Source organism: Watersipora subatra, chromosome 1 (genome assembly GCF_963576615.1).
Source record: "Watersipora subatra chromosome 1, tzWatSuba1.1, whole genome shotgun sequence".
Lineage (NCBI taxonomy): Eukaryota > Metazoa > Bryozoa > Gymnolaemata > Cheilostomatida > Watersiporidae > Watersipora > Watersipora subatra.
Window position 1 is genome coordinate 72,810,925 of NC_088708.1, and position 10,007 is coordinate 72,820,931.

General features: G+C 34.6%; 3 protein-coding genes across 3 annotated transcripts in view; all 3 read right to left on the bottom strand.

Annotated features, from left to right (window-relative positions):
• The window catches only part of LOC137386065 (cAMP-regulated phosphoprotein 19-like), a 249,677-nt gene that overhangs the window by 209,890 nt on the left and 29,780 nt on the right, over positions 1 to 10,007 (bottom strand). The window lies entirely within an intron of this gene.
• Positions 162 to 7,619, bottom strand: LOC137410611 (alpha-(1,3)-fucosyltransferase 10-like). The gene is made up of 8 exons (XM_068096055.1): positions 7,596 to 7,619; positions 6,935 to 7,083; positions 6,645 to 6,768; positions 6,146 to 6,278; positions 3,332 to 3,484; positions 1,500 to 1,674; positions 958 to 1,246; positions 162 to 681 (listed from the first exon to the last, which is right to left on the bottom strand). The coding sequence occupies exons 1-8, from the start codon at positions 7,609 to 7,611 to the stop codon at positions 500 to 502; spliced, it is 1,221 nt and encodes a 406-aa protein (XP_067952156.1). The 5' UTR covers positions 7,612 to 7,619; the 3' UTR covers positions 162 to 499.
• On the bottom strand, positions 8,377 to 9,817 carry LOC137402299 (3-beta-hydroxysteroid-Delta(8),Delta(7)-isomerase-like). The gene is made up of 3 exons (XM_068088800.1): positions 9,465 to 9,817; positions 9,256 to 9,292; positions 8,377 to 9,088 (listed from the first exon to the last, which is right to left on the bottom strand). The coding sequence occupies exons 1-3, from the start codon at positions 9,745 to 9,747 to the stop codon at positions 8,743 to 8,745; spliced, it is 666 nt and encodes a 221-aa protein (XP_067944901.1). The 5' UTR covers positions 9,748 to 9,817; the 3' UTR covers positions 8,377 to 8,742.

The following is a 10,007-nucleotide window of genomic DNA, read 5'->3' on the forward strand; positions in this document are numbered from 1 at the left end:
TTGTACGAGGTGCATAATACTTGTATACGAATATAATCTATGCAGTTCAGAGGTGCTACACTCTCACTTCATCAGAATAGGCCGTATGTCAGGCATAGTTACTTTTAATAAAAAGCAAATGTTGAGTACTGCAAGTCAGGTGGATTGTGAAAGCGGTGAGATGATTTATAAGCCACAAGTGATGTCAGGTGTCATAAGATTAGGTGACACTTCAGTGCAGGTGATAACAAACGGGTAACTGAAAGACAATCCATAACTAAATTGCTTACATGTAGCTCTAGCCAGCCAATGGATTTTTTAGCCACAAAAATGGTAATTCCTAGTCACGATTGTTACCAAATGTACATATGCCCGTACAGAAAAATGGTTCCTTACAGAATCTGTCACATGCAGTGATAAGGATCATTGCATGCTTTTGTTGTTACGTAATGAAATTCTGCAATTGCTTTGATTCAAGAACACAGAAAAGTAAAGTTGAAAAAATTGATGTTAGTTGTTGTTAGGGTCGGACTCGTCCACCCTTGGTACTATGAAGAAACTTTTCTACTTCTTCTTGAGTCTGCATCCACAGAGCGTGCCACATGTCTGAGAAAGGTTGTTTAGCCTTCAAGTTGTTTTCATCAATGAACTCTGTAGGCCAAGGACACCCATAGTGTTTAATAGATGCCTGGTAGGTAGAACCTGCAAACATGATATATTGCCCAGCTTAAAAGCATGAATATACACAATCAACTAATAATGTTTGACTCACCAATTAGTGATAATGTATATGGTTTTCAGACACACTTTTAAGCCTTTTGTAATTGCAATATTATAATCAGTGTAATGGTCAGATATATACATGTAGTAAAAACGATTTAGACTATAAATAGAGAGACAGACCAATTGAATCGTATCTGACCTTTTTTTATTCTATTTAGTTTAAAAAATATACGGTAATAAAAAATACTGGTTCACCTTTATCTTTAATATTGTGCAGCATCTCGCATACTCTGCAACTGTAGACATGGGGAAAGTTGGGCTTTATTCTATTAAAATTTAACTGCACATCCGTGTCCGGCTCCCATTCTCTCTCTTCTAGAATTTTCCGTAAATAACCGTTAGTAACTCCTCCTTTTCGTTTAAAACTCCGGTACATGTTGTATTTTTCTTTATCCGATGATATGGTTTGAATGCTTTCTACAAGCTGTTTAATAGATGTGAAATTCTCCACATTGATTACAGATGCATTTGATGGGTAGAAGTCCTGCAAACAAACCAAAGGTTGCCATCTTTACCAGCAAATATTGAAAGATAAAGAAATTAACAATTTATATTATTTCAATAGTTTTAAATACTATTTAATGTTTATAAAATACAGATAAAGATAAATTTAGAGTATTGAACATTTATGCCGGTCTTAAATTCTACATTGTATTGTTTGGAGAGAAGTAGAAATATGGGCCAGATGTCTATTACTAATAATTAAGATATCTTCAACTAAGAGGACAAAGACTTACGGCAATTGCAGGAGAACCGAGTACAATAGGAATGGTACCAACAACTAAAGGTCGCCAGTACTTCTCTGTTATGTAGTCCTGACATATGCCATTCTCCATTGAAATAGCAAATTTATACTTAGATATCAGCTCCAGGAAATCAACATGGGTCATACCACCTACAGGGTCAGTTAAGCTGAAACATAGAGATCGGAAGTAGGGTGGAAGTAGTTCTTTCCTTACACTCTGAAGTGAGTGTAAATGTTATATAACAAAGGAAAATGTTTACGAGATATAATACAGAATGCTCATTAGATATAGCATAGAATTTTCACTAGATATAACATAGAATGTTTACTAGATATAACCTAGAATATTCACTAGATATAACATAGAATGTTCACTAGATATAACATAGAATGTTCACTAGATATAACATAGAATATTCACTAGATATAACATAGAATGTTCACTAGATATAACCTAGAATATTCACTAGATATAACATAGAATGTTCACTAGATATAACATAGAATATTCACTAGATATAACATAGAATGTTCACTAGATATAACCTAGAATATTCACTAGATATAACATAGAATGTTCACTAAATATAACATAGAATGTTCACTAGATATAACATAGAATATTCACTAGATATAACATAGAATGTTCACTAGATATAACATAGAATGTTCACTAGATATAACATAGAATGTTCACTAGATATAACCTAGAAGATTCACTAGATATAACATAGAATGTTCACTAGATATAACATAGAATGTTCACTAGATATAACATAGAATATTCACTAGATATAGCATATACTGTATACTAAATATAGCATAAAATGTTCACTTGATAAAACATAGAATGTTCACTAGATATAACATAGAATGTTCACTAGATATAACATAAAATATTTACTGTGTATAGCAGAATGTTCACAGGATGTAATATGAGGTTTTGTGATTCCGTGTAAGTTTACAAAAATAGGTATTTAGTGTAGTACAACTTTCTATGCCTATGGTAACTTCATCATATTGTGTATTGAGAGAGTAGCAATTAGATGATAGGTGACATGCAACTGCCTTTTCATTTAGAACACACGTAGATGTTAATTGCAAAAACTCGAGGAAATTAGGAGTTAATCAACCTCTGGCAGACAACTGCTAGACAAAGTTTTAAACCCAGAGAGTTTGAGCAGAAGATAAACCCATATATTATTATTTCAATAAAATAGCAGTTAAACTGTTAAAAATTATTTTGATGCATGTATTGTTTTTTGTCAGGTCTACCTAAATGATATGTAAATATTTTTAATGTTTGTTTTGTTTATCAGGAATACTGCAGTAGCAAAGTTTGTATAAATAAACACAGTTCCACAGGCTATCAACAAGTACTGGTGATAAGGTACTGTAACTAACATGCTTGAATGTAGTTGTCAAGATGTCAGCAAAAGTTAGTCAATATCAAAAATACATTGGCTCACTTGACCTCTTCAGAGCTTAATGTGAAGTTCAAGCATTGACATTTATGAATGTTTACAGCTATCTTATGTAATAGCTCATATAAGCGTGTATAGGGAAAAAATTAAAGAACTGCATTCTGTTTTTACATATTTAGCTATTTACAGTTAACTCACTGTAAGTGAGTTCACTCAGTGAGTTCACTGTAAATAAGTTCACTCACTTACAGTGAGTTGAGTGAAGTCACTCAACTAACTGTACATGAGAGATTTCTCATTTGGTATTCGTCTAATAGCGTTTAACACATTTAACAAGTTGGTAAGTAATTTGTTTGGCTACACTGTATAGTTAGTGTCATACATAGAGGGATGTACTCACTGAGCTGGCAAGTTTTTATTGTGAAGACAACCCCCATATGAATCAATCTTGATGTGCTTCGTCATCATTGTTACAAAGTGGTCTCTATCACTAGGTACATCGCAGTCACCTTGTACATAAACAATTGGAGCTATATTCTCTTCCTCTATAAACCTGTTATCAAGATAACAAAATCGTGGCTGACCCCTTAGACAGTTAACAAATAGATTGGAGACTGAAATATATATTAATAAATCCGTGTGTTCGGGTGTCCGTGTGTTAGTGCGCGTAAACAGTTTTGCTACACTTTTTGGTTCGTTAATTTACATACGCTGTGTGTAAATTTCCACATGTTTTCACTGATTTTATTCAAACTTCCCATGCGTATGCTTCATGCCCTCTGCCATATTGCTTAAAGAATTTGATGTCAAAACTTGGTTTGGCTCCTAAAACCAGCCTTTTAGACACCCACCTACCGGCTCTCTGAGAATGAAAGAAATTGCCAAGCTTCTTGCTTGTTTTTATAACATTTATGTTTATATAGATAGTGATGTAGCCAAAAACCTGTATTCTAAACAGGTCAGTAAAAGATTAATGATCAAAAATGTATTTCTGAGTTGAACCTAGTTAACCCTAACCTACACCAATAATATTGAGTTTGTAACTGTGACACTGAGAGTGTAGGTCATTCCAGCGGTAAGACAACTCTTTATGGGACATTCTATAGTGCTCGCATGCAGCGCGATAATTAAAAAAATATTAACTATTTTACCTTAAAGTCGAACAAATATTGAGTTATTTGAGCTTTTCTCAAAAATTTTAAAAATATTTTAGGTTACCTCATTTTTAGATTACCTCTGATTATTATATAATATATGATGATTTGTAGATAACTGTAGCATGTACGCAGTACCCAGCATTTAAGATAAAACAATTTTGGAGATGCATTTTGCAAACCTTTAAAAATCTGTTTAAGGACCAAATGTGATAAATAAAAGCTGCCGAGAAATCAGTTTTAAAACTGTTTGATTCCAGTTCATTATAGTGTAATCAGAGGTCATTATAGTGTAACCAGAAGTGTAATCAGAGCTCATTATAGTGTAACCAGAAGTGTAATCAGAGTTCATTGTAGTGTAATCAGAAGTGTAATCAGGGTTCATTATAGTGTAACCAGAAGTGTAATCAAGGTGGGCAGGGTTTTCTTAGCAGACTACAAAGTTTTTAAAAATTTTAAAAACTCGGTTTAGTTGAAGTTTAAACGTGAAAAGTGAAATTCACAGTCATGAACAATATTCTTTCATTTATATCACTTTGTTTACTTGCATTCCAGTGTCTAACTGTAAGTGTTAATACCTTTGTTATATATCAGGAGCATTTTTGCATGTCATTATCACTTTTTGTAGAATAGGTAGCCATAGTAATAAAGGCACCAGATAGAGTAATACCCAACCTTTATATATACAAACTTTATATGTGTTAAGTTTTACCCCTTCTCTTCCTAAGGCTGGAATGGCCACAGGCATTTGAGTGTCCTACCAGGGACTTGGGTGTTTCAGCACTCGTTTTAAGATTGTCATTTTAAGTAATGCGCTTTTTTGCAACTGATTATTCGGTGTTCCTGGAAATTAACCTGAGCACATCTGATGGCACATCTGAGCACAGCGTTGTGGCACCCAATCCAACGTTGTCATATTTCAGCATCTTTCTATCTCTTCTTTTAGTTGTTGGTATTTTTATTCGCTCTTATTTTCTCGCAGGCTGTATTGTAGTCATTTAAAACCACGCCATGGATTGTATGTATATACATACAGTATTTATATAGTATTGATATAGTATATAGGTATATATAGTATATATATATACATACGTAAACGCAAATCGCATTTTTTAGCAATGACGAGGGAGTAATGTGTCTATTATTGCAGAAGTGACTAACATTATACATGCATGTCTTCAATGACTGACAATGACTTAGTCACAAAACAGATTTAAACTTTAAAGTCAGTATGCAATGAAGTTATATCAATAATCAGTCAACAGTGTCACATTTGGTGTCAGTTATATCAGTCAGTATTGTGAACTAAAGGGCTTTTAGCTCAGTCCATCACAAGCCGTTACTGTCAGGAGATAAAACAAACACATCAAGCTGAAAATCGGACTTTTTCAGTCTCTTCTTTTTGTGCCCTCTTGAGGTCAAGGACAGGGTTACAGCGAGTCGATTACATCACAGATATGATAGTCAACTCCTCATTCTTTTGTAGTATATATATTCTGTATTTGCTTGTTTTATGTGACTGTTTTGGAAAACTAGATCAACTTCCTTCTATTTATAAGCTCCAGCGCAAATGATGCCTTTTCTATAGCAACTTTACAGCAGACAGCCAGCTAAAAACTGCTGCAAATGTGAATTTGCTACCTACTGAAAAAAAATGATTTGTCTTAGTAACACATCTGCACTTAACGCAATTAATTATTTGCTGTGATTGTTTGCAATAGTAAATGATTGAAATATAAAACTCAGTGCGTAGATGGTAGTTTTGTTTCAAGGCTTATCATGCACTAGCAGTAAACTCGGTGAAGCTTGGGATTTTTTATTTTAAACCGGATGCCTGTATCTGGATGTTTGAGGGGCTGGTTCTCATGAACCAGGCAAAGTTCTAAAACCAATCATGTTTTCATAACCTGAAGCATTTGAATCTGAAACTTAGACGAAATCAACCAGAAAATATGGAAATCTCGCTTTGTCATCATTATGCATTTCCATAGACAATGAGAAAGTGAGATTTATTATACAGATTATATTCCTTTATAGTAAAGGGGGCACAGGGTACGTACCGCTCCTTCTCTTGAAAGCTTTTCAGAAACTGAATTGATTCGAGCTGTTCAACACTTCTAACATACTGAGTAGTAAGGGGTAAGTCTGATTCTCTCCTGAAGGTGGATGTAAAGTTGAACAACTCCATTATACCTTGAACAAAATGTATGCTAAAACTGGTTAGGAGTTTTCTTCCCAGTTTCCAAAAAAAGCAACTCTTATGCGTCATTAGCTAAATCATTTGCATAACAGATTCCATTTTTGTCTACATTTAGGAAGATGGTAACAAAGAGCCATCAGAAACCATTAAAAATAAACTTACACAAAATCATAGTAGATTTTATCAGAAACGATTGGAATTGTTCTACCATGTTCGACCATTTTGATGTTTGAGGTGATCTGACTGCCAGGAAGTTGCAAGATTAGAATCGACAAAACATGAGCGCAGTTAAAACACTCCAACCTAAAACGCAGTTGACCAGCCTGCAACCAATTTGCATGTATACACAGCCAACAAACCTTTGAATGAAAATAAAATATTGTTCTTTGGAGATTCTTCATGCATTAGACTCCAGACATGATGTCGCTGCCTTGGGAGAGGTAAATCTTTGAGGGAAACATCTGTGCCATAGAAAAGTATGGCCTGTAAAAAGGAAATAGATGATGCTGAAACTCAGCCTATCATGAAAACACTTATTTGCATCCATAAACTTTTTGTTTCCTAACGCAATATATTAAGATGAAACAAACTAAAATGTCTGATTTGCTGTGAATGCTTTTCGTAAGAAAGTTATGCGAATGTCACCTACCTGAGTAAGGTTACTATTAGTGTATTGCCTATTGCTTGTGACAGCGCATGTGTACTCGCCGCTGTCTAGACTACATGTTAGCTTGTTCATGTCTTGAGACCCCTGATGGCTGTGCCAATCCACAAGCAATGGATACTTCGCTAGTAGTTCTGCAAATACAAGGTGTCTAATCACGGCGACTGTAGCAGACAAAGAGTGCTTATAAGAGCTAATAGGAAAGACTAGGTCAAGGTCGCGGACTAGCTCTTGCAACACTGCAAAATGGTTTGAAGTTTGCAGTCATTTAAGAGTTAATAAACAAGCAACTTAGACAAATGGACATGAATCTATTCAATACACAGTCGCTTGTTAAACTATAGCATGTGATCTACACTGATCTGTTTACTACATTAGAAAAGTTGATAAATGGACACTCGGTATTATAAAGGAAACATGCTAAATTATGTATTGCTCCTAAAACTAAACTAATAGGTTGAGCTTGGAACTGATCCTAGAGTGAGTACATGATAAATCTGCATTAAAACCTAAACATATTAAGATAGGTGAGCAGCGGCTGTCTAGTCACAGTCTATGCTTATTGCAGGCTGATCTTTTAAATTTGGTCAACATTTGATTGTAAATTAGAGCCGCAAGTTGAATTTCAACCATCTGAAGGATTTACCTGAAGGAGAATCCATTTCATCATCAGAATTTAGAAGTATAGTAGCAGGGTAAAGAACAAACACCTAAAATTTGGAATATATAAATAAGCAAACTTTATGTTTGTGCCTTCTTTACATAGTACATGTATGCGCATATCTGCTAAGATATTCGGTATAGCCGAGTCTCTCTTATGACTGTTGGTTGAAACCATAAACTGCTGTGTATTGCGTAATTAAAGCTATCGATATGGTACAGTGTAGATGTGCTTGAGAAGTTTAACATTTTCGCACATATCTGAAGCAATTCTAATCTAAATTTATATAAAAGCAGGTATTAATAGTAATTAATTATATAGATTGCTTTTACCTGTATTATTATGAAAAGAAACACTGCAACAATAAAGACATACTGTACGACTCGCTTCAAAAGACAAGCCTTTTGTTTCTCAGTCTTTTTTTGCTTCGCAGCCATGACTGCAGCACTTCTTAAATGGTGTATCACCTTGAGAAGTTAACTGATATGTAGAACTCATCTTGTGAGAATGAACATGTGTCCTTACAGAAGCAGGCTTAATCAGTGTGCAGTTACAGTATGAGCTTTTTGTTCCGCATGAGATAATAAGGTCAGTCTTTAGCACCATGAAATGATTTGCGTTGTTATGGTGACTCACCTAACCCTTGCGCGCTGGCTACTACTATTTGCATGCTACTATGGTGTGTTGTACTTGCAACAAGTTGGTTTATGTTAAATTATATGTTCAACAGCACATTTAAAAAATAACTGTTTTCAAATGCTAAGGTTGTATCAGCTGTATTTTGATATCATATGAAAGTTGAAAGATATGTGGTATAGCAAGATAAAAAATCTGTGACGTCTAATGACAAAAAAATAAGGATTAACAGAAAATATTGTTTCAGAACAGCAAGCAAATATAGTATAGACTATAATCAATCACCCATGATTTCTGCAATCAAATTTAATGGATGAAGCAGTTACAATTTGAAAAATTAACATTTACTTATGATCACAAGCTTCTCAACAGCTCTCAGCTCTCATCGTAAATAGAAACTACTTGAAAGATAGGCTAGGATGAGGTCCTCCTTTGATTAATCAATGGCACAATCTTATGGAAACAAACTACAGCAACTATAAGATGGCCGTCTAGTCTACTGCCGTTTATTTGCTAGTTGCTTATCATGTAAGGTCTGCACGCTACTCAACTGGATCCATGAGTCTAGCATAAGCGCAAAGGGAATGACTATCCAAATTAAATTCATAAACACAAAGTAAAACCAAAAATATATTGGATGGTATAATGGTCCGTGTACAAACCCATCCACCCATTCTGTGAAAAAATAAAGAACACAGCCATAAAACTGTCCCAATGAAACGATGAGCTGAAGCAGATAGCGAGAGCTGTGGTGGTTGACAAAGCTCCAAACAGTTAGAAGGCATAGAGGTCCTTCCACAAATGCTGTTACCGTTTCCATGCATATTGTAAATGTATCTTGGCTACAAATATATAAAGCAAAGCTGATAATAAAGAAATGAGAGCATCAGTGATAAACTGTGGCTTCGTTCTATAAATAGCAGCTGTCATTAGATCCTTATACGATAACTTATCTTACAAACAACTCAAACACGACAAACAGTGAGTTTAATGTGCAAATTACACTTACATCATGTATCTGCTGTCTCCACGGGCGTACTCCTTCCCTACAAATATTGAAAGAGAACAGGTATTCACAAAGTACAAATTGTGTAGAGCATGGATGGTTACCTATAGACGTTTCTACTCAAATATAATGGGTAATGTGAAAAATTTTGAATTTAAATTGTTAATTTTAAATATTATAAACCTATATATTGCAGAAATATAATTACTTACAGACTTGAGATAGAAAGTCCATTCTTGACGCAATGTCAGCGTGGTAAACACAAAAATGTCCTTCCAAAATTACATGAATACAGCCGCTGAGTAGTAACCACACAAGTGCAAGTTTTCGTGCGACACTAGCTTTGTAACCTCGAAAAGCTGTTCCAGCCAAAACAAGTAATAAACCAGCTATGCCACCGAAAAAACCTGCTAAGATATTAAACATCCCTTTGTCATTTTCTTTAAAATTAGCAATGAAAATATCAGTAGGATAATAAGGATGCCGAACCGACATGGTTTTTTTAAACCAAAAACCTTTACGTTGAACAGCTTTAAATTCAATGAATGAATGAAAGATCGGATCAGCAAACAGCTGATCGTTCGATAGTCTTAGATTTCAAACACAACATAACGAAGTCCGTTTTATAATTTGGTTTTCTAACGGAACTCCCGGTTTCGTTTTGTAACTCAGCTAATGCCATTGCCATAAAGTAAGCAACAGTCGAGTTATGTATCCATAAACGTTATAAATGCACATTTCGGCTTTTTTAGCAC